This window comes from Larus michahellis, unplaced genomic scaffold (genome assembly GCF_964199755.1).
Source record: "Larus michahellis unplaced genomic scaffold, bLarMic1.1 SCAFFOLD_491, whole genome shotgun sequence".
In the NCBI taxonomy this organism is placed as follows: Eukaryota; Metazoa; Chordata; class Aves; order Charadriiformes; family Laridae; genus Larus; species Larus michahellis.
Genome location: NW_027436057.1, coordinates 1 through 20,710, shown reverse-complemented (window position 1 = coordinate 20,710; position 20,710 = coordinate 1). Strand labels below are relative to the sequence as shown.

General features: G+C 69.1%; 3 protein-coding genes across 3 annotated transcripts; 1 reads left to right on the top strand and 2 right to left on the bottom strand.

Moving 5' to 3' along the window:
* Positions 1-162: 162 nt before the first annotated feature.
* Positions 163-3,937, bottom strand: LOC141736900 (proline-rich protein 19-like). The gene is made up of 5 exons (XM_074571550.1): positions 3,050-3,937; positions 1,438-1,577; positions 1,292-1,333; positions 821-1,198; positions 163-195 (listed from the first exon to the last, which is right to left on the bottom strand). The coding sequence occupies exons 1-5, from the start codon at positions 3,663-3,665 to the stop codon at positions 163-165; spliced, it is 1,209 nt and encodes a 402-aa protein (XP_074427651.1). The 5' UTR covers positions 3,666-3,937.
* Positions 3,938-6,515: 2,578 nt separating this feature from the next.
* CD79A (CD79a molecule) lies at positions 6,516-8,796 on the bottom strand. Its single transcript, XM_074571552.1, has 5 exons — positions 8,651-8,796; positions 7,683-8,111; positions 7,469-7,590; positions 7,310-7,375; positions 6,516-6,837 (listed from the first exon to the last, which is right to left on the bottom strand). The coding sequence occupies exons 1-5, from the start codon at positions 8,688-8,690 to the stop codon at positions 6,724-6,726; spliced, it is 771 nt and encodes a 256-aa protein (XP_074427653.1). The 5' UTR covers positions 8,691-8,796; the 3' UTR covers positions 6,516-6,723.
* A 614-nt stretch (positions 8,797-9,410) lies between these two features.
* Positions 9,411-20,569, top strand: ARHGEF1 (Rho guanine nucleotide exchange factor 1; the record flags this gene model as incomplete). The annotated part of the gene is made up of 27 exons (XM_074571551.1): positions 9,411-9,522; positions 10,236-10,392; positions 10,713-10,768; positions 10,868-10,945; positions 11,047-11,160; positions 11,462-11,560; positions 11,681-11,723; positions 12,036-12,141; positions 12,226-12,366; positions 13,053-13,082; positions 13,210-13,312; positions 13,624-13,717; positions 13,863-13,901; positions 14,081-14,242; positions 14,327-14,414; positions 14,604-14,615; positions 14,998-15,162; positions 15,388-15,572; positions 16,326-16,472; positions 16,547-16,629; positions 18,576-18,701; positions 18,814-18,928; positions 19,060-19,160; positions 19,255-19,332; positions 19,443-19,518; positions 19,645-19,812; positions 20,482-20,569. Coding segments are annotated over exons 3-27 (2,468 nt in total), but the record flags the coding sequence as incomplete, so codon positions are not given.
* Between the last annotated feature and the right edge of the window lie 141 nt (positions 20,570-20,710).

The following is a 20,710-nucleotide window of genomic DNA, read 5'->3' as shown; positions in this document are numbered from 1 at the left end:
TCCCAGGCCCTGGAAAGGGGAAATGGTTTGATTTTTTGCCCCAAAACCGCCAGTTGCCCTCTGAAAGAAGCGGCTACGGGGAGGAGGAGAAGGAGGAGGAGGAGGAGGAGGAGGAGGAGGAGGAGGAGGATGAAGGCCGGGGGAGCCCTAGGGGCGACGGTGTCACCGGGGACGCCCGGTGATGCTTCCAGGGCCCTGGAAAAGAGGAAACGATTCTTCACCAGGTGCCCCAAAACACCGGTTCCCCTCCGGGCACCGGGAACCGGCCCAGAAACGGCTTTTTTGCCACCCAAAACCGCAGCCGCGCCTCCCCTCCCCCCGACGCCCGCGGCCCCCGCGGCCCCGGTGGCACCGGGGGGGTGCCGGGTTCGGGGGGCGGCCGGAGGGAAGAGCGGTGACGCCGCGGTGGGGGCAAACGGCCTTTATTGGGTGCTGGGGAAAGTAGGGTGGGGGGGGGGGGGGGAACACCCCAAAAAGCAGTGCCCCCCCCCACTTCAGTAGAGCCCCGCGCAGGGGCAGCCCCAGCCCCCGGGGGCGGGTGGGGGGGCTCCCGTCCCCCCCCAGCGCCGGGGGGAAGCAGGAGAGGGGCAGGCGCCGCAGCGCCCGCAGCCAGCCCGGCTCTCCCCGGCCCCCCCCGGCCCCCGCCTCCCACCAGTGTCCCAGTCCCACCAGCGGCGGTTTTCGGGGGGGGGTCCGCGCTCCGGCGACGGCTGCCAGCAGCAGGGCGCGGGGCTGGGCCGGCGGGGGCCGCGGCGGCGGCACGGCGGTGGCAGCGTGGCGCCCGGCGTTGGGCACACGGCCAGCCCGGCACGAAGCCCACGTGGCACGAAGGCTCCGGGCTCCAGCGGTCGGGGGTGCGGGGGGGGTGCGGGTTGCCCCCCCGGCGCGGATCGGGGTGGCGGGGTGCCGGCGGCTGGCCGAGCCGCAGCGGGAGAGGGCCGAAGGCCGGCGGGGCGATGGGCGGCCGGTGGCTCCAGCTGCGGCCCTCACCGAAAGGCGCCGGGGTGGGTCGGGGGGCGAAGGGGGGACCCCCGCGGGCGCGGAGGGGGGGGGAGCCGGGCAGGGCCCCCCCGTGCCAGCGGGGATCCCCCCAGGACGGGGTGTGGGGCTGGAAGAGCGGAGCCGGGCTGTCGGGGCACCCGCCGTCCTCCTCCTCCTCCTCCTCCTCCTCCTCGCCCGAGCTCCAGGAGAAGGGGGTCTGTGGGGAGGGGGTGGGTCAATAAATGTCCCCCCCCCCCCGTCCTTTTTTTTTGGGGGGGGGGGGTGCTGTGCTCCCCGATTCCTGACTCACCTCCCTCTTCTTTCCGTCGCCTCCGAAAATGGGGCTGGGGGTCTGCAGGGGGAGAGCGGCGGGGGGGGGGTTACAGGCCCGTGACGGGGCGGAGGGAGGGGACCGTCCCCATTTTGGGGAGGAAAAGCGGGATTTTGGGCGCTCACCCGACTGACGAAGGCTCGCAGGGGGGCGGGGGTGCTGCCGGAGGGGGGCGTCGGGTCCCAGCTCTGTTTCTGCCCCCCAAAATCGCCCCCCTCCGCGCTCCCCCTTGGCGCCCGCTCGGGGGTCTGGGGGCTCCAGGGACCTGCGAGGGGCGACACGGCTGAGATCGGGGGGGTAACGAGGGTCTGGGGGGGGGGTCGGGGATATTGGGGGGGGAATTAGGGGAAAATGGGGGTCTGGGTTGGAAATGGGGGTCCTTGAGGGGTGCCTGGGGATATTGGGGGGGGCTGAGGGAAAATGGGTTCCCGGGGGGGGGTGTCTGGGGATATTGGGGGGGGAATTAGGGGAAAATGGGGGTCCCTGGGGGGGGAAATGGGGATATTGGGGGGGAATTAGGGGAAAATGGGGGTCCTGGGGGGGGATCTGGGGATATTGGGGGGAATTAGGAGAAAATGGGGGTCCCTGGGGGGGGAAATAGGGATATTGGGAGGGGAATTAGGGGAAAATGGGGGTCCTGGGGGGGTCTGGGTTGGAAATGGGGGTCCTTGAGGGGTGCCTGGGGATACTGGGGGGGGGCTGAGGGAAAATGGGGGTCCCGGGGGGGGAAATGGGGATATTGGGGGGGGGAATTAGGGGAAAATGGGGGTCCTGGGGGGGTCTGGGTTGGAAATGGGGGTCCTTGAGGGGTGCCTGGGGATATTGGGGGGGTCTGAGGGAAAATGGGGGTCCCGGGGGGGGGGTCTGGGGATATTGGGGGGGGAATTAGGGGAAAATGGGGGTCCCTGGGGGGGGAAATAGGGATATTGGGGGGGGAATTAGGGGAAAATGGGGGTCCTGGGGGGGGAAATAGGGATATTGGGGGGGAATTAGGGGAAAATGGGGGTCCCTGGGGGGGGAAATGGGGATATTGGGGGGGGAATTAGGGGAAAATGGGGGTCCCTGGGGGGGGAAATAGGGATATTGGGGGGGGAATTAGGGGAAAATGGGGGTCCCTGGGGGGGGAAATAGGGATATTGGGGGGGAATTAGGGGAAAATGGGGGTCCCTGGGGGGGGAAATAGGGATATTGGGGGGGAATTAGGGGAAAATGGGGGTCCTGGGGGGGTCTGGGTTGGAAATGGGGGTCCTTGAGGGGTGCCTGGGGATATTGGGGGGGTCTGAGGGAAAATGGGGGTCCCGGGGGGGGGGTCTGGGGATATTGGGGGGGGAATTAGGGGAAAATGGGGGTCCCTGGGGGGGGAAATAGGGATATTGGGGGGGGAATTAGGGGAAAATGGGGGTCCTGGGGGGGGAAATGGGGATATTGGGGGGGGAATCAGGGGAAAATGGGGGTCCCTGTGTGGGGAAATAGGGATATTGGGGGGGGAATTAGGGGAAAATGGGGGTCCTGGGGGGGGAAATGGGGATATTGGGGGGGGAATTAGGGGAAAATGGGGGTCCTGGGGGGGGAAATGGGGATATTGGGGGGGGGGGGGGCCTGTGGACATTGAGGGGGGGCTGAGGGGGAACTGGGGGTCCTTGAGGGGGACCTGTGGACGTTGCGGTGGGCCTGAGGGTAAAATGGGGGTCCGGGGGGGGGGACAGCGGGGGACCCCCCCCCCATGGGCTGCCGTACCTGGGGGGGCCGCGTCCGCCCCCCACCGCCGGTGGGCCAGGAGGAGGCCGAGGTCGGGCAGGGAGCGATGGCGGCGGAGGAGGGCGGCCAGGATGGCGCCGCGCCGCTCGCCCACCAGATCGCGCCCCGAAAACATCCGGGTGCCCCCCAGGAGGGCGCGGAGGCGGCCGGCCAGCTCGGCGGGGACCCCCTGGCTCGGGGGGGGGTCGGGGGGGCCGGGTTCGGGGTCCCCCTCGGGGGTGTCGTCGTGGGGAGCCGCGTCCCGGGGGCTCAGCAGCCGCTCGACGTCCACCGACTTCACCTCCCGGTTGAACATGCCGCGGTGCTGGCAGAGGCGGTTTTGGGTGATAACGACGGTTTTGGGGAGCGGGAGGGGGCTGGCGGCGGGGCGACCCCCCCAGGGGGGCAGCAGCCTGCGGGGTGGGGGTCCGGCCCCCCACCGAAACCCGCCGGGGATTTTCCTGCCGAATTTGGCGCTGTCTCGTTCCCGTTTGGTTTTTCGGCGTTTGACGCGGCCCGGGACGGGGATGGGGACGGGGACGGGGGGGTGAGGGCCCCCCCGCGGGTGGGGGTCCCCCGCCTCCCCCACGTCCCCTCTGCCTCTGCGTCGGCTCATGGCACCGGCCGCCCGCCCGCTGCGAAAATACCAAAAAAAAAAAAAAAAAAGTTTAAAAAAAAGGGCTTTTTTCAGCAAAGGGCGGGAGAAGAGCCCAGCAGGCGCCGAGGGGGGAGGTTTAGGGGATCCCTCTGTGACTCCCCCCCCAGGACCCCCATTTCCCCCTCAGACCCCCCCAATATCCCCATTTTCCCCTCAAGGGCTCCCATTTCCCCCTCAGACCCCCCCAATATCCCCATTTTCCCCTCAAGGGTCCCCATTTCCTCCTCAGACCCCCCCCAGTATCCCCATTTTCCCCTCAAGGGTCCCCATTTCCTCCTCAGACCCCCCCAATATCCCCATTTTCCCCTCAAGGGTCCCCATTTCCCCCTCAGACCCCCCCCAATATCCCCATTTTCCCCTCACGGGCTCCCATTTCCTCCTCAGACCCCCCCAATATCCCCATTTTCCCCTCAAGGGCCCCCATTTCCCCCTCAGACCCCCCCAATATCCCCATTTTCCCCTCAAGGGCTCCCATTTCCCCCTCAGACCCCCCCCAATATCCCCAGGCCCCCCTCAAAGGCCCCCATTTTCCCCCCCGGGGCCCCGCCGTTTCCCTCCCCAGTACCCCCATTTCCCCCTCAGACCCCCCCAGGACCCCCTGAACGCCCCATTTCCCACCCAGTATCCCCAGGCCCCCCCCGCAAGGACCCCCATTTCCCCTCATTTCCCCCCCCCCCCGGTACCCCCATTGCCCCCCATTTGCCCCCCAGGACTCCCCCATTTCCCCCTCACATGGTCCGGGCCCCCCCAGGACGCCCCCATTGCCCCCCATTTCCCCCTCAGACCCCCCGGTCCCCCCCATTTCCCCCCCCATTGCCCCCAGTATCCCCAGTGCCCCCCCCGCCCACCTCCCCCCGCCGCCAACGGCCGCCCCGGCCACGCCCCTCCGCCCGCGGTGGGCGGGGCCTGGCGGGGGGGCGGGGCGGGAGGGCGCGCGGCGGGGCAGCCCCTCGCGCCTCGGCCGTTTGAGCGGGCGGTGGCCGGCGCGCGCGACCGGCCCCTTTCCCGCGCTGCCCGCCCATTGGCCGGCCACGCCCCGAGGAGCCCGGCGCTGATTGGCTGGTGTGTGCGGAGGCGGGAAAGGCTCGCGCAGCGGGGAGAGGCGCGGCCGCCATGAGGGGAATGAGACCCTGAAGGGACCCCAGGATGAGGGGAATGAGGGGACCGAGAGCCTAAAGGACCCAGTGATGAGGGAGATGAAGGGACAGAGGGGAGTGAGGGCCTGAAGGGACGCCGGGATGAGGGGAATGAGGGCCAAAGGGATGCCGGGATGAGGGGAATGAGGGGTGTGAGAGCCAAAGGGACCCTGGGATGAGGGGAGTGAGGGCCTGAAGGGACGCCGGGATGAGGGGAATGAGGGCCAAAGGGATGCCGGGATGAGGGGAATGAGGGGCGTGAGAGCCAAAGGGACCCTGGGATGAGGGGAGTGAGGGCCAAAAGGACACCGGGATGAGGGGAATGAGACCCTGAAGGGACGCCTGGATGAGGGGAATGAGGGCCAAAGGGACGCCGGGATGAGGGGAATGAGGGGCGTGAGAGCCAAAGGGACCCTGGGATGAGGGGAGTGAGGGCCAAAGGGACACCGGGATGAGGGGAATGAGACCCTGAAGGGACCCCAGGATGAGGGGAATGAGGGGACCGAGAGCTTAAAGGACCCAGTGATGAGGGAGATGAAGGGACGGAGGGGAGTGAGGGCCAAAGGGACGCCGGGATGAGGGGAATGAGACCCTGAAGGGACCCCAGGATGAGGGGAATGAGGGGACCGAGAGCCTAAAGGACCCAGTGATGAGGGAGATGAAGGGACGGAGGGGAGTGAGGGCCTGAAGGGACGCCGGGATGAGGGGAATGAGGGCCAAAGGGACGCCGGGATGAGGGGAATGAGGGGCGTGAGAGCCAAAGGGACCCTGGGATGAGGGGAGTGAGGGCCAAAGGGACACCGGGATGAGGGGAATGAGACCCTGAAGGGACACCTGGATGAGGGGAATGAGGGCCAAAGGGACGCCGGGATGAGGGGAATGAGGGGCGTGAGAGCCAAAGGGACCCTGGGATGAGGGGAGTGAGGGCCAAAGGGACACCGGGATGAGGGGAATGAGACCCTGAAGGGACCCCAGGATGAGGGGAATGAGGGGACTGAGAGCCTAAAGGGACCCCATGATGAGGAGATGAAGGGACAGAGGGGAGCGAGGGCCAAAGGGACCCCAGGATGTGGGGACCGAGAGCCAAAGGGACCCTGGGATGAGGGGATGGAGGGGAGTGAGGGCCTGAAGGGATGCTGGGATGAGGGGAATGAGGGGAGTGAGAGCCAAAGGGACACTGGGATGAGGGGACCGAGAGCCTAAAGGGAACCCAGGATGAGGGGAACGAGGGGACAAGGGGAGTGACAGCCTAAAGGGACCCAGAATGAGGGGAATGAGGGGACCGAGAGCCTGAAGGGACCCTGGAAGGAGGGGAATGAGGGGAGTGAGAGCCAAAGGGAGCCAGGACGAGGGGAGCGAGGGGACCACGAACCCCCCGGGACACAGGGCTCAGGGCACTGTCACCCACAGTGACTCAGGGCTGATGGCACTGTCACCCTGCGGGGACACGTGGCTGGCGGGACTGTCACCCCTCGCAGCCCTTGCCCCGAGGACGACCATCGCCCCCCACCCTGCAGACCTCCCATGTGCCCCCCAGGAAGGTGAGGAGCTGCGGCCGGTGGGCGATGGCGTCGTGCAGGGCAATGGTGAGGGACGGGGGGACCCCGGCATCCCCCCAATAGTCCCGTCCCCCCCCCCTGCTGGCAGGAAGCGGAGGCAGCTTCACGCTTCCTCGCTTTGACAAACATTTTATTAATTAATACTTGCGTTGCAGCGGGGCGGGGGGAGAGGCAGGGCCCCGTCTGCCGTCTCGTTAGCTTTATTGGGGCAGGGGGGGCCGAGCGAGCGTTTAACGAAGCAAAGCCTTGCAGGGCAGAGGGTGTCGGGGGGCGACAGGGGGTGGGGGTCCAGCGGGACCCTCCCCTTCCCCCCCGGCCCCCTCAGGGCTTCTCCAGCTGGGGGTCGGCGGGGTGGAGGCTGCCCACGTCCTGGTAGGTGGGCTGCAGCCCCCGGGAGATGTCCTCGTACATGGAGCACTCGTCCAGGTTCAGCCCCTGGGGACGGGGGGGGGACACACGGTCAGGTTTGGGGGGCGGGCCAGAGCCGCCTTCCTCATCCCCCTCCTCCTCCTCTTCAAACTCATCCTCCCCACCCTCCTCACCCCTCCTTTTCCTCCTCACCCCTTCTTCTTCTCCTCTTTGTCCCCCTCCTCATCTTCATCCCCCCATCCTCATCCTCACCCCCTCATCTTCCTCAGCTCCCCTCCTCCTTCTCTTTCTCATCCCCTCCTTCTCCTCACCTTCGTCTCCTTCCTCATCATCCGTCTCCATCCTCATTATCCTCTCCCCCTCCTCTTCCTCATCCCCCCTCCTCATCCTCCTCATCCCTCCTGCTCTTCCCCCCCCATCCTTAGCCCCCCCTTCTTCCTCCTCATCCCCCCTTCTTCCTCCTCATCCCCCCTTCTTCCTCCTCATCCCCCCTTCTTCCTCCTCATCCCTGTCCTCCTCCTCACCCCGGGGGTCTCACCTCGTAGAGGTTCTCCTCCTCCAAGGCCTTCTTCATCTGCAGCAGCCGCTCGTTGGCCCATCGCTTCTGTGGGAGCAGGGTTAGGGGTGGCGGGGGGCTCCCCCCAAACCCCTCAGCCCCTCCCCAACCCCCCCCGCCCCACCCCGCAGCCTTCCTCACCCTGAAGAGGAGGAGGAGGCCGGGCCCCACGGCGCAGAGCAGCAGCAGGACCCCCTCGGCCGTGATGATGCGGTTCTTGGTGGCCTCCTTGATGTTGAGGAAGGGGACGGCCTTGGGCTCTGCTGATGGAGATGGCGGACACCAGGGGGGGCCGGGGGTCACTCCTGACCCCCCCAAACAGCCCCTCCAGTGCCCCCCAGCCGCCGGCACTCACCGCGCACCCGCAGGAAGGTGCCGCAGGACTGGCCGACGCTGTGGCCGGCTTCCACCCGGCAGAAGTAGAGGCCGGTGTCGTTGTGCGTCAGGTGGCTGAAGATGAGTCTGGGCTCCTTGCCGGCCACCTCCACCGCCCCGGGATGGCCGCAGTTTTGGGAGGGGCACACGCGGTACCAGGTCACCTGGGCCCGGGCCCGCAGGGGGGTGTCGAAGACACACTCCAGGCTGATGTTGTCCCCCAGGTTGCCTGTGCGGGACGTGGGGCCACCATCCACCGTCACCACCCCGGGGGGGCAGCTGGGCGCCGTGGTGCTGGCATTGGTGGTCACCGTCAGGTGTTCCGTGCTCTGGCGGAAGGGGGACGGCGGGGGGGACACGGTGCAGTTGTTCTTCCCGCACGATGGGGTCGTCGTATGGCAGAAACACCCTGTGTGTGGCAATGGGGGGGGGGGTCACCGCAGCCCCCCCGACCCGACACCCCTCACCCCGCCGCGGTTTCGGTTCCGCTGCGCTGTTGACAGGATGCACCGGGGCATCCCAGGGGACACGTTGGCAAACTGGGGGGGGGACACACCGCACTTTTGGGGGGCCACGCTGCCCCCCCTGTCACTGGCCACACTGGGGACACGTTGGCAAGCGGGGAGGGGGGGGAGATGCTTTTTCGGGAGGCCACGCCACCCCCCTGTCACTGGCCACCCGGGGGACACATTGGCAAGTGGGGGCAGCATTTTTTGGGGGGGGGCCACGCTGGCCCCCCGTCACTGGCTGCCCCAGGGACACGTTGGCAAGTGGGGGGGGATGCTTTTGGGGAGGCCACGCTGCCACCCCCCCCCTTGGCCGCTCTTTGGGGGTCACTGCTGATGTGGGGTGTGCTGTGCCCCCCATTAGTGCTGCCAGGTGGGACCCCCCCCATCTGCCTGTATACCCCAAGACCCCCGCGTCCCCCCCGCCCACCGTGGCCCCTACCTGGGAGGAGGAGGAGAAGGAGGAGGATGGGGGGGGCCATTGGGGCGCCCCGGTTTGGGGGAGCCCCCGCCACGCTGCCGCTGTCTGCCCGGGCCCAGGGGCAGGAGATGCGCCCCAGCGCCCCGAGACCGCCCAAACGGGGGCGGGGGGGGCAGGCCCCATGGCGGGAGGGGCCCCGCCACGCCCCAGTGGCACCCCACGGCCCCCCCCCCCCCGGGGGATAGGGGGGGCAATCCCTGGGAAACAGGGGGAAATTGGGGGTTCAGGGGTGGGGGGGGCTCTGGGGTTTAGGGGTGTGGGGGCTCAGGGGGGCGGGGGGCTCTGGGGTTTGGGGGTGCAGGGTTTTGGGGGTGGGGGGGCTCTGGGGTTTAGGGGGGTGGGGTTTTGGGGGTGGGGGGGGTCTGGGGGGGTCTGGGGAAGCTATGGTGTTTAGGGGTGTGGGTGCTCGGGGTAGGGGGGTCTGGTGTTTGGGGGTGCAGGGGTCCCAGGTGTGCGGAGAGGTCTGGGGTTCGGGGGTGGGGGGGGGCTCTGGTGTTTAGGGGTTTGGAGATGGGGGGGGCTCTGGGGTTCGGGGGGGTCTGGAGGTCTCAGAGCCCCCCAGTCCCCACTGGTGAGCCGCACGGGGGTGGGGGGCTCGGGGGGGTCAGGGCTTTGGGGTCTCTGGGGTTTGGGGTCCCGGGCGCCCGACGGTCCCGGCCCTCCCCTGCCGGCCCGGCCCGGCGGGGGCGGTCCCGGCCGGCCCCTCCCGCAGGAAGCGCCGGGAAGGGGCGGACGGGATCCACCCGCGGCAGGACGCGGTTCCTGCTCCCGCTGCGGCCCCCCCCGCGCCCGGCACGGCCTCCCCCGCACCCGGCACGGCCCCCCCGCACCCGGTACGGCGCGGCCCGGCCCCGCTTCCTGTCAGGCCACCGGCGGGGGGGGGGGGGGGGGGACACGCGTGGGGCTGGGGGGGGGCTTGTGGGGTGTCTCTGGAGCTGCCCCCCGCCCCGTGTTGGTCACCGGTGGGGTTTGTGGGGGGGGTCATCCACCAGTTTGGGCTGGGGGCACGGCACTGGCAGGGCCTGTGTTTCCCCCCCCGCCACGAGTGACAACCCCCCCCGCCCCACATCCCCCCAGGGGAGCCTTTTTCCCCCCCCGGTTCCCCCCGCTCCGCGGCCCTGGAGGCTGGAGAGCGGCCAACGGGGACAGGGCATCGCTGCCAGGCGGGCCAGGGGGCTGTGGGGCAGGGGTGATGGCACGGGGGGGCCTGTGGGGCAGGGGTGGGGGGCATGGTGGGGCTGTGGGGCAGGGGTGATGGCACGGGGGGGCCTGTGGGGCAGGGGTGAGGGACACGGGGGGTTGTGGGGCAGAGGGGGGACCATGGGGCGGGACCAGGGGGTCCCATCATCCGTGGGGCACTGCCACACCGTGGTCCCAGGCCCCATCACTGCTGTGGGGCAGGGGGGTGGGGGGGGTCACACACACACACACACACACACACACACACACACCCCCGGGGGGGCCGCGTCCGCCGCTGCCGCACATCACTTCCTGCAGGAAGCCCCGGCTGCTCCGTAACTCGCCCGGGGGCCGCTTTGTGTTCCAGCCCGGGGAGACGCCTTTCCGACGGGGGGGGGCACCCCAAGAGCCCCGCGCCCCCCCGCCGCCACCCCCCCGCTGCCGCCCCCCCCACTCCGTGGGGCCGGGGGGGGGCTCCCACCGTTGCTGCCCTCGCCTGGATCCATTTGCCAGCTCAGAAACAGGTACGGGGGGGTTTGGTTTTTTTTAGGGGGGGGGCCAAACCGCCCCCCCCACCCCCCAGGGGCTGCCCATCAGCAGAGGGGCACACGGGGGGGGCTGGTGTGGGTCCCCCCCCCGCCGCGGGGCTGTCAATGGGGCCCTTTGTGCGGCACAGAGCCCCCTTTGACAGCGGGCGCCCGCCACCCCCCCCGGTGCCCCCCCCAGGCCACAGCGCCAGGGGCGGGGAAAAGCTTCTGCCCCCCCCACCCCCCCCCCAAACCTGCCGCCCGGGGGGGGCTGAGAACCCACAAACTCATCTCACTTGTGTGTGTCCCCCCCACAGCCGCAGGTTGGAACCCCCCCAGGGGCAGCATGGAGCCAGAGGAGAGCTTGAACGGGGTGAGTGTTGGCCCCCCCAAGAGGCTGTTCTTGCTGGGGGGGGAGGAATTTGGGGGATCCCCCCCCAAAAAAACACCCCCCCCCTCTATCTCCCCCCAGAGCCCAGTGCCGGGCGCCCGCGGGGTGGTGGCCATCATCGGTGCCGAGGACGAGGACTTTGAGAACGACATCGAGCCGGTGAGCTGGGGGGGACATACCACACCAGGCACTCCCTCAGGGCTTGGGAGGGGCTCCCCACAACCTGACACCCCCCCACTTTTATTTTGCCCCCCCCCCAGAACCCCGACGACCAGAACAGCCTGTTCCAGAGCCTGGAGCTGGTGCGGCAGCACCCGGCCTATCTCATGGCCTTCCTGCAGCACGTCGTGCTCCAGTTCGACTCCTGCCCCGTGGTAAGGGGGGGCCAGGGTGGTCCTGGGGGGGTCAGCGTGGTCTGGGGGGGGTGTCACTGCCATCCTGGGGGGGCACTGCAGGCCTGGGGGGGTCCCCGTGGCGGGGCACCCCCACCCTCCCCTCCAATAACCTCTTCTCTCTGTTCCCCCCTCCCCGCTGGCAGGGGCTGGAGCTGAGGTAAAACACCCTGGGGGGAGAAAATACCTTGGGGGGGGGGGCGCGAGGGGAGGTTTCGTGGGCTTGGGGGGGCAGAAGGGGGGTCGCCCTCCCTTCACCCCCCCTCCCTGTGCCCCCCCCCAGCTCTGCTACCTGCACGTGGACATGCTGCGCAGGATGAACCCCAAGGAGGGCAAGAAGCAGTTCCTGGAGTTCTGCCACATGTTCCTGGACAAGGCGGGGGTGAGCGACCCCCCCCGGCCCCCCCAAACCCTCCCACAGCCCTCCCCCCACCCCCCCGCAGCCCCCCCATCCCACGGGGGGGCTCCCCCCTTCCTCACACTGCCCCCCCATCTCTCGCAGCTCCTGCGGGTGCCTGTCCCCCACCAAGTGCAGTTTGAACTGGGTGAGTGAAACCCCGCTTTGGGAGGGGGTGATCGGGGCTCGGTGCCCCCCCCCGCACCCCCAAAGCCCCCCTGCTTTTTGGGGGGGCCCCCAGCACCCCCCCACCCCAGCCCTTCCTCCACCCGCCGCACCCAGCCGCTGCGGCCGAGGCCGGAAGCCGCAGCCGGGGTGAGCTCGGGGGGGGCTGGGGGGGCCGGCAGCGCCAAGGCAGCGCCGCCTGATGTTTGGGGGGGGGCGCCCCCAAAAAAGGGGGTCAGGGCTTGTGGAGCGGGGGGGGACACCCCCACGGCTGAGCCCCCCCCTTCCCTGCCAGACCGGACGCGGCCCGAGCTGCTGTCGGACGAGGTGCAGCGCCGGTACCTGCAGGAGATCCAGGCCTTCCAGGAGCCCGAGATCTCCCGCCAGCTGGAGGATTTCAGGTCAGGGGGACGCATCTCCGGGGTGGGGGGGGTCTCTGTGGGGGAGGGCACGCGCCGGCTGACCCCCCCTCGTCCCTCCGGCAGGTCCAAGCGGCTGATGGGGATGACGCCGGGGGAGCAGGAGCTGGCGGAGCTGGAGTCCTACCGCACCCGGGACCAGGGCATCCGCGAGGCCAAGGAGAAGCAGCTGGCGGAGCTGCTGCTGGCCCGCCTGGAGGAGATGCAGTGAGTGCGACCCCCCCGGGCCGGGTGCCCCCCCCCAAACCGGGTAACCTCCCCCCAAACCCCTGTAACCCCCCCAAACCTCCGTAACCCCCCCCAAAGCCCGTCCTGTCATTCCCTCCACCACATCTGGCGGCCGTCCCAGCCCGCAGCCAGCTGTGGGGGGGACACGACTGCCCCCTTTCCTCCCCCAAACCAGGCAGGGAACCCCCCCCAAACCGGGTAGCCCCCCCAAACCCCTGTACCCCCCCCCAAACCTCTGTAACCCCCCCCAAACCTCTGTAACCCCCCCCAAACCCCATCCCGTTGTTCCCTCCGCCACATCTGGCGGCCATCCCAGCCCGCAGCCAGCTGTGTGTGTATGGCGGGGGACATCCCCCCTTTCCCCCCCCCGCCCTTTCCTGGGTATTGCTCCCGATTGCATCAGCCCCCGGCTCGCTATAACTCCCCCCTGGCCCCCCCCCAGCCCAGCCCAGTCCATCCCAGTCTGTCCCAGCACACACACACCGGATCATGCTCCAGTGCCCAGCACCGAGACGCCGAGATGGGGGTCACCCGATGGTGAGGGGCCGGGGGTGGGGGACGGAACGGGACACAGACCCCGGGGGGGTGGGGGGGGCCCGAGGTGTGGATCTGGGGGGGGTCGGGCTCCGCAGACACCTGGGTTCACGCTCTCCTCCTTTCCCCAGCCTCACCATCTCTTCCGACGAGGAGAAAAGGTGAGGGAAGCGTTCCGGGGGGGGGGCGTGCCGAGTTGGGGGGGCTGTGTGGAGTTGGGGGGGGCCATTTGGAACCCCCCCCAGCCTCCCTCACCCCCACTTTAACACACCACCCCCCCCCCCCCAGCTCCGCCATCTTCGGTGCCATCGTCACCTACATGAAGTACCTGGGGGTTAAAACCAAAGTGGGCGATGGCAAGAAATCCAAATCCAACTTCTTCCGCAAGAAGGTGAGACCCCCCCCACCCCCGGGGCGGGGAGGGGCCCCCCCCTTCCCTCTGTGCCCCCCCCACTTCCCTCTGTGCCCCTCCCAATTCCCTCTGCCCCCCAAGTTTTCTCTGATCTCTCCCCAAATTTTCTCTGTCACTCCCAAATTTTCTCTGCTCCCCCATTCCCTCCGAGCACCCCCCGTTCCCTCTGCGCCCCCCGATTCCCTCTGTGCCCCCACATTCTCTCTGTCCCCGCCCCACATTCTCTCTGACCCCCCCCCACATTCTCTCTGACCCCCCCCCGTTCCGGCTGCCCCCCCCCTCTCCCCCAGATCTCGGGCAGCAAGAAGGCGGACGAGCTGCAGGCCAAGTCGCGGAAGGGCTTCAGCCTGCCGGGGGCGGCTCTCTGGGTCCGGGACCCCCACAGTAAGTTGTGGGGGGGCCATGACAGGGGGGGCACTTCCCCGCTTCTTCACACCCCCCCCAGCCTGGGGGAGACACCGGGGGGACTCAGCCTGCTCCCCCCCCCCACCCCCCCCAGCTCCCCCTGACCCACTTTTTTCTCTTGCAGACGCCGATTTCAGGCAAAGCAAAATCCCTGAGGGCGAAGGTACCCCCCCACCCCCTCCCCATGGGACCCCCACCCTGGGGGCTCAGCCCCTGCCCCCCCCCCGCACTGCCCCCTCGTCCCCCACCGCCTGGGTTCTCAGGATGGGGGTAAGGGCTCGGAGGGGATATTTGCGGGGGGGTGAGGAGATTTTACTGACCCCCGCCGTCCTCCCCCCCCAGCCGAAAAGGTGCCGCATGCCGAGAGGAAGGGCCCCAAGGCCGCCGAGAGGCCGGATGGGGGGGCGGCACGGCCCAAAGCGGGGGCAGCCAGGACCCCCGACCCCCCCAGCGTGGCCGTCACCAGCAACCCCCCCCCAGGGGAGGGCGCCGAGGGCGATCCAGGTGAGGGGGGGGGACACGGGTTTGGGGCAGGGGGGCCCTCAGCGTTGTCCCGACTCACTCACCCTCCCCCCTCCCACCCCGTAGGCTTGGAGCCCCCAGAGCTGGGAGACCCCCCCCCGGACCCCCCCGCCAGCGAGCAGCACCCCACGGAGGAGGGGGCCGAGAATGAAAGGTGAGATGCCCCCCCCCTCTCTTCTGCTGTATCCCCCCATCCCTGCTTCAGCGAGCGACACCCCCACCCCCCCTCCCCCAAATTAACACCCACTCCCCCCCCGGGGGACATGGGGGCCCTCTCCTGTCCCCCCCCGGCTTGGCTGCTGCCCCCCCCCCGCCCCCCTAACCCGCTCTCTCTCCCCGCCAGAAGACGGATCAGGTTGGTGACCCCCGGCCCCCCCTTGCATGCCTGGGGGGGGGGCACACACTCACTTAGAGCCACCCGCCGACTCAGCTAAGTACCGGGGCCCCCCCAGCTGGCAGAGGGGCCCCCCCCCAGGGCTGACGCATGGCTCCGCACCACCCCAAACCCACCGCATGCCCCCCGCCCCCCCCAAAGGAGATCTCACGCCGTTTCTCTCCCCCCCCCCGCCATCTGTGCACGCAACACCCCCCCGTGCTCTCTGTGCTGCCTGTCCCCGTCCCGTCCGTGCCTCCTCCTCGTCCTCGTGCGTGTGTCGTGTCCCCCCCACCCCCTATTTTTTTTGGCGGTGTGCCCCCCACCCCCCCGTGCCCCCCCCCGCCCGCCCCGCGCCCCGCAGGCTGCCGGGGAGGCTGGGCCGCTCGGAGAGCCTGCGCCTGGGCGAGCGGAAGCGATCCCAGCGCGCCTCGGCCAAGGGCAAGCAGCCGCGCTCCCGCAGCGACGTCGACCTGCACGTGGCCGCCCGCCCGGAGGAGGGGGCCGCGCCCCCCCGCCGCCGACCCACGTAGGTGGCGGCCACCCCCGAAAAAAAAAAAACCTCCCCCTCCCACCCACCCACCCCCCCAAACCATGTTTTGGGGGAGACGCCTCAAAATCGCCGTCCGCCCCCTTCTCCTCCCCGACTCCAGGGTGGGCGGGAGGGTGGGCGCAGCGAAACGACACCCCCCCCCCCCCCCCCATTTCTGAATTTCCCGAACCCCGCCCCATCGTTGTCTCTCTGTCCCCGCAGCCTGGAGCCGGGGGGGCCGGGGGGGGGCGAGCCCCCGCAGTCCTTTCTGCCTCCCCAGTCTGAGGAGACTGAGCCGCGCGTTGCGGAGCTGGAGCTGGAGCCGCCGGCCTGGCGGCAGCTCGCCCCCCCCGACGCACTCCTCAGGCTGAAGAAGAGCGAGGTCAAGCGGCAAGAAGTCATCAACGGTGAGAGGAGACCCCCCCCCGCCCCAGGACACCCCCCCCGTGGGGAAATGGGGGGGAATGGGGGCCCTTGAGGGGAAAATGGGGATATTGGGGAGGGTCCTGAGGGGAGATGGGGGCCCTTGAGGGGAAAATGGGGATACTGGGGGGGGCTGAGGGGGAAATGGGGGCCCTTGAGGGGGAAATGGGGATATTAGGGGGGGCTGAGGGGGAAATGGGGGTCCTGAGGGGGGAAACGGGGGCCCTTGAGGGGGAAATGGGAATATTGGGGGGGTCTGAGGGGGGAAATGGGGATACTGGGGGGGGTCCTGAGGGGGGAAACAGGGGCCCTTGAGGAGAAATGGGGATATTGGGGGAGTTCTGAGGGGAAATGGGGGCCCTTGAGGGGGAAATGGGGATATTGGGGGGGGTCCTGAGGGGAAATGGGGGCCCTTGAGGGGGAAATGGGGATATTGGGGGGGGTCCTGAGGGGAAATGGGGGCCCTTGAGGGAAAATGGGGATATTGGGGGGGGTCCTGAGGGGAAATGGGGGCCCTTGAGGGGAAATGGGGGTCCTGTAGGGGTCTGAGGGGGGGAATGGGGGCCCTTGAGGGGAAAATGGGGATACTGGGGGGGGTCCTGAGGGGAAATGGGGGTCCTGTAGGGGTCTGAGGGGGGAAATGGGGGCCCTTGAGGGGCAAATGTGGATATTAGGGGGGGCCGAGGGGGAACGGGGTTCCTGGGGTAGGTGTGACCCCCCCCCGCCCCCCCCCCCAGAGCTGTTCCTGACGGAGCACGCGCACGTCCGCATGCTGCGGGTGCTGCTGGAGGTCTTCTACCAGCCCATGCTGCGGGAGGCCTTCTTCGACGAGCAGGAGCTTTCCAACATCTTCCCCAGCCTGGAGGACCTGGTGGAGGTGCACAGTGAGTGGGGGGGGGCCGGGGGGGCCGGGGGGTGGGGGTCGGGGCGGGGGGTTGCGACCCCCGCCCTGCCCCAGCCCTTTTCCTCGACAGCCTGAAGAAGCTGCGGGAGGAGAGCGGCTACGTCATCGCCGAGATCGGCGACGTGCTGCTGGCGCGGGTGAGCGCGCGGGGGTCACGGGAGCGTGCGGGGGGGTCGTGTGAGCACGCAGGGGCTCACGGGAGCGTGCGGGGCTTGTGCGAGTGTGTGCAGGGCTCGTGTGAGCACATATGTGCGAGGTCTGCGGGGGCGTGCTGGGGTCCGCGGGTGCGTGCGGGGCGTGCGTGAGCAGATATGTGTGAGTGCGTGAGGTTCACGTGAGCGTGCGGGGCGCGCGTGAGCAGACACGTGTGAGCGTGTGAAGTTCACGTGAGCGTGCGGGGCGCGTGTGAGCGGGTACGTGTGAGTGCATGAGGTTCACGTGAGCGTGCGGGGCGCGCGTGAGCAGACACATGTGAGCATGTGAGGTTCACGTGAGCGTGCAGGGTGTGTGTGAGCGGGTATGTGTGAGCGCGTGAGGTTCACGTGAGCGTGCGGGGCGTGTGTGAGCAGATACGTGTGAGCGCGTGAGGTTCACGTGAGCGTGCGGGGCGCGTGTGAGCGGGTACGTGTGAGCGCGTGAGGTTCACGTGAGCGTGTGGGGCACGTGTGAGCGGGTACGTGTGAGCGTGTGAGGTTCACGTGAGCGTGCGGGGCGCGTGTGAGTGGATACGTGTGAGCGTGTGAGGTTCACGTGAGCGTGCGGGGCGTGTGTGAGCAGACACGTGTGAGCGTGTGAGGTTCGCGTGAGCGTGCGGGGCGCATGTGAGCAGACACGTGTGAGCGTGTGAGGTTCACGTGAGCATGTGGGGCACGCGTGAGCAGATACGTGTGAGCGTGTGAGGTTCACGTGAGCGTGCGGGGCACGTGTGAGCAGAGCCACGTGAGCGTGCAGGGCTGAGGTGAGCGTGCAGCATAAACATGGGAGCCAAGCATGCAGAGAACTGACACAAGCGTGCAGGCCATGGGCAAATGTGCAGGGTAAGCGCGTGGGGCAAGCGTGCGGGCTATGGTAGGCGTGCTGGGCAAGCGTGCCAAGTAAGCGCGCGGGCCACGGGTAAGCGTGCAGGGTAATTGTGCAGGCTGTGGCTAAGCATGGAGGGTAAGCGCGCGGGCTGTGGTTAAGCGTGCAGGGCAAGTGTGCGGGCCGTCGGCAAGCGTGCGGGGCAAGCGTGCAGGGCAAGTGTGTGGGCCGTAGTTAAGCGTGCAGGGCAAGCGTGCGGGCCGTGGCTAAGCGTGCAGGGCAAGCACGCAGGCCATAGTTAAGCATGCAGGGCAAGCACACGGGCCATGGCTAAGCGTGCAGGGCAAGCGTGCAGGCCGTAGTTAAGCGTGCAGGGCAAGCATGCAGGGCAAGCGTGTGGGCCGTGGCTAAGCGTGCAGGGCAAGCGTGCAGGCCGTAGTTAAGCGTGCAGGGCAAGCATGCAGGGCAAGCGTGCGGGCCGTGGCTAAGCGTGCAGGGCAAGCACGCAGGCTGTAGTTAAGCGTGCAGGGCAAGCATGCAGGGCAAGCGTGCGGGCCGTGGCTAAGTGTGCAGGGCAAGCATGCAGGCCGTAGTTAAGCGTGCAGGGCAAGCGTGCAGGGCAAGCGTGCGGGCCGTGGCTAAGCGTGCAGGGCAAGCATGCAGGCCATAGTTAAGCGTGCAGGGCAAGCACGCAGGACGTAGTTAAGCGTGCAGGGCAAGCGTGCAGGCTGTAGTTAAGCGTGCAGGGCAAGCGCGCGGGCCGTAGTTAAGCGTGCAGGGCAAGCGTGCAGGCCATAGTTAAGCGTGCAGGGTAAGCGCGCGGGCCGTAGTTAAGCGTGCAGGGCAAGCGTGCGGGCCGTGGCTAAGCGTGCAGGGCAAGCGCGCAGGCCGTAGTTAAGCGTGCAGGCTGTAGTTGAGTGTGCAGGGCAAGCGTGCAGGCTGTAGTTGAGTGTGCAGGGCAAGCATGCAGGCCATAGTTAAGCGCGCAGGGCAAGCACGCAGGCCGTAGTTAAGCGCGCAGGGCAAGCGCGCGGGCGGTGCTGAGGGCTGCCGCCCCCCGCAGTTCGAGGGCACGGAGGGCAGCTGGTTCCAGAAGATCTCGGCGCGGTTCTGCAGCCGCCAGTCCTTCGCCCTGGAGCAGCTCAAGGCCAAGCAGCGCAAGGACACCCGCTTCAGCCTGTTCATCCAGGTACCCCCGAACCCCCCTCGCCCGGGGGTGGGCCCTGAACCCCCAAATCCAAACCCCCGCCCCCCCCCGGAGGGGATCCCTGACCCCGCAACACCCCCCCCGGCCCCCCCAGGAGGCGGAGAGCCAGCCCCGCTGCCGCCGGCTGCAGCTGAAGGACATCATCCCCACTGAGATGCAGCGGCTCACCAAGTACCCGCTGCTGCTGCACAATATCACCAAGTGCACCGGTGAGAGGGGCGAGGGGGGGGCCGGGGGGGGGGCCACCCGCACCCCAAACCCCCCCCCCGGACCCCCCCCCGCCCAACATCCATCTGTCTGTCCCCCCCCCCCCCGTCCCTGTTCCCCCCTCTGCCACCAGAGGCTGCGGGCGAGCGGGCCAAGGTGGAGCAGGCGGCCGAGTGCTGCCGCCAGATCCTCAACCACGTCAACCAGGAGGTGCGGGACATGGAGAACCTCATGGTAAGGGCCGCCCCCCCCCCCGTGTCCCCCGTGTCCCCCCCAGCCCCACTGCCGCCCCCTCACTCCCCTCTTTGCCCCCGCCCCCCCCCGGCAGAAGCTCAAGGATTACCAGCGGCGCCTGGATCTCTCCAACCTGAAGCAGAGCACGGACCCGCTGCTGAGCGAGTTCAAGGTAAGGGGGAGGGTCCTGCCCCCCCAATTCCCCCCTGAGCCCCGACCCCCGACCCCCCTGACCCCCCCAATTCCCCCCCTGAGCCCCCCCTGACCCCCCCCCCCCCGCAGAACACGGACATCACCAAGAGGACGCTGGTGCACGAGGGGCCGCTGACCTGGCGCGTCACCCGGGACAAGGCCGTGGGTGAGCGATGGAGGGGGGGGGGACACCCGGGGGGGGGGGGGTGACGGGGACTGGCGGGGACACCCCCTGACGTCCCCCCCCCACCCCGGGGTTTTGGGGCGTGTGTGTCCTCCCCCCCCCCCCCAGACGTGCACGTGCTGCTGCTGGACGACCTGCTGGTGCTGCTGCAGCGGCAGGAGGAGCGGCTGGTGCTGCGCTGCCACAGCCGCACCATCACCCCCGCGCCCGACGGCAAGCAGATGCTCAGCCCCGTGGTCCGCCTGCGCTCCGCCATGACCCGCGAGGTGGCCACAGGTACGGGGCGGGGGGCTGCTTCTGGGCGGGGGGGGGCCGCGGCCTGGTTTTTGGCGGGGGGGGGGGTATAGGGCTGGTTTAGGGGGAATACAGCGCTGGTTTGGGGCTGTGGGGCTGGTTTGGGGGGCAAAAGGGCTGGTTTGGGGGGGACACGGGGCTGGTTTAGGGGTGTGGGGCTGGTTTGGGGGGTGCCGGGCTACTTGGGGGGGGGGGGTCCTGGCTTGGGGGGGGCACTGACCTGTCTTGGGGGGGGGCTGGTTTGGGGGGGTGGGTCTTTTTTTAGGGGGTGCAGGGCTGTCTTTGGGGTGTGGGGCTGGTTTGGGGGGCAAAAGGGCTGGTTTGGGGGGGACACAGGGCTGGTTTAGGGGTGTGGGGCTGGTTTGGGGGGTGCCGGGCTACTTGGGGGGGGGGTCCTGGCTTGGGGGGGGCACTGACCTGTCTTGCGGGGGGGCTGGTTTGGGGGGGTGGGTCTTTTTTCAGGGGGCGCAGGCCTGGTTTTGGGGTGTGGGGCTGGTTTTGGGGGGGTGCAGGCCTGACTTCGGGGTGTCAGCGCGGGCAGGGGGGTGCGGGGCCAGTTGGGGGCCCCCCCGCAGAGCCCGTGTGGGGCAGAGCGGAGTGTGGGGAGCCCGGACGCCCCCCTGACCCCCCCCCTTTTTGCCCCCCCCCCAGACCACAAGGCCTTTTACGTCATCATCAGCTGGGAGAACGGGGCCCAGATCTACGAGCTGGTGGCGCAGAGCGTGTCCGAGAGGAAGAAGTGAGGGGGGGGCACGGGTTTGGGGGGGCCAGTGTTTTGGGGGGGGGCTCGGGGGGGCGTGGGATGGGGGGGGAAGGGGGTTTGGGGGGGCTCAGGGGGGCATGGGATGAGGGGGGAAAGGGGTTTGGGGGGGCTCGGGGG

What these genes read in the sequence shown, in the direction of transcription:
- LOC141736900 (XM_074571550.1), bottom strand. Translation starts at nt 3,665, where the DNA reads ATGAGCCGACGCAGAGGCAGAGGGGACGTGGGGGAGGCGGGGGACCCC. An exon ending in GGCGGACGCGGCCCCCCCAG is followed by an intron (nt 1,578 to 3,049) that starts GTACGGCAGCCC and finishes CGCCCCTCGCAG; the next exon opens with GTCCCTGGAGCCCCCAGACC. An exon ending in GCCCGGAGCCTTCGTGCCAC is followed by an intron (nt 196 to 820) that starts GTGGGCTTCGTG and finishes CCTCTTTTCCAG; the next exon opens with GGCCCTGGAAGCATCACCGG.
- CD79A (XM_074571552.1), bottom strand. Translation starts at nt 8,690, where the DNA reads ATGGCCCCCCCCATCCTCCTCCTTCTCCTCCTCCTCCCAG. An exon ending in CACCTTCCTGCGGGTGCGCG is followed by an intron (nt 7,591 to 7,682) that starts GTGAGTGCCGGC and finishes CATCTCCATCAG; the next exon opens with CAGAGCCCAAGGCCGTCCCC. An exon ending in GCCTCCTCCTCCTCTTCAGG is followed by an intron (nt 7,376 to 7,468) that starts GTGAGGAAGGCT and finishes CTGCTCCCACAG; the next exon opens with AAGCGATGGGCCAACGAGCG.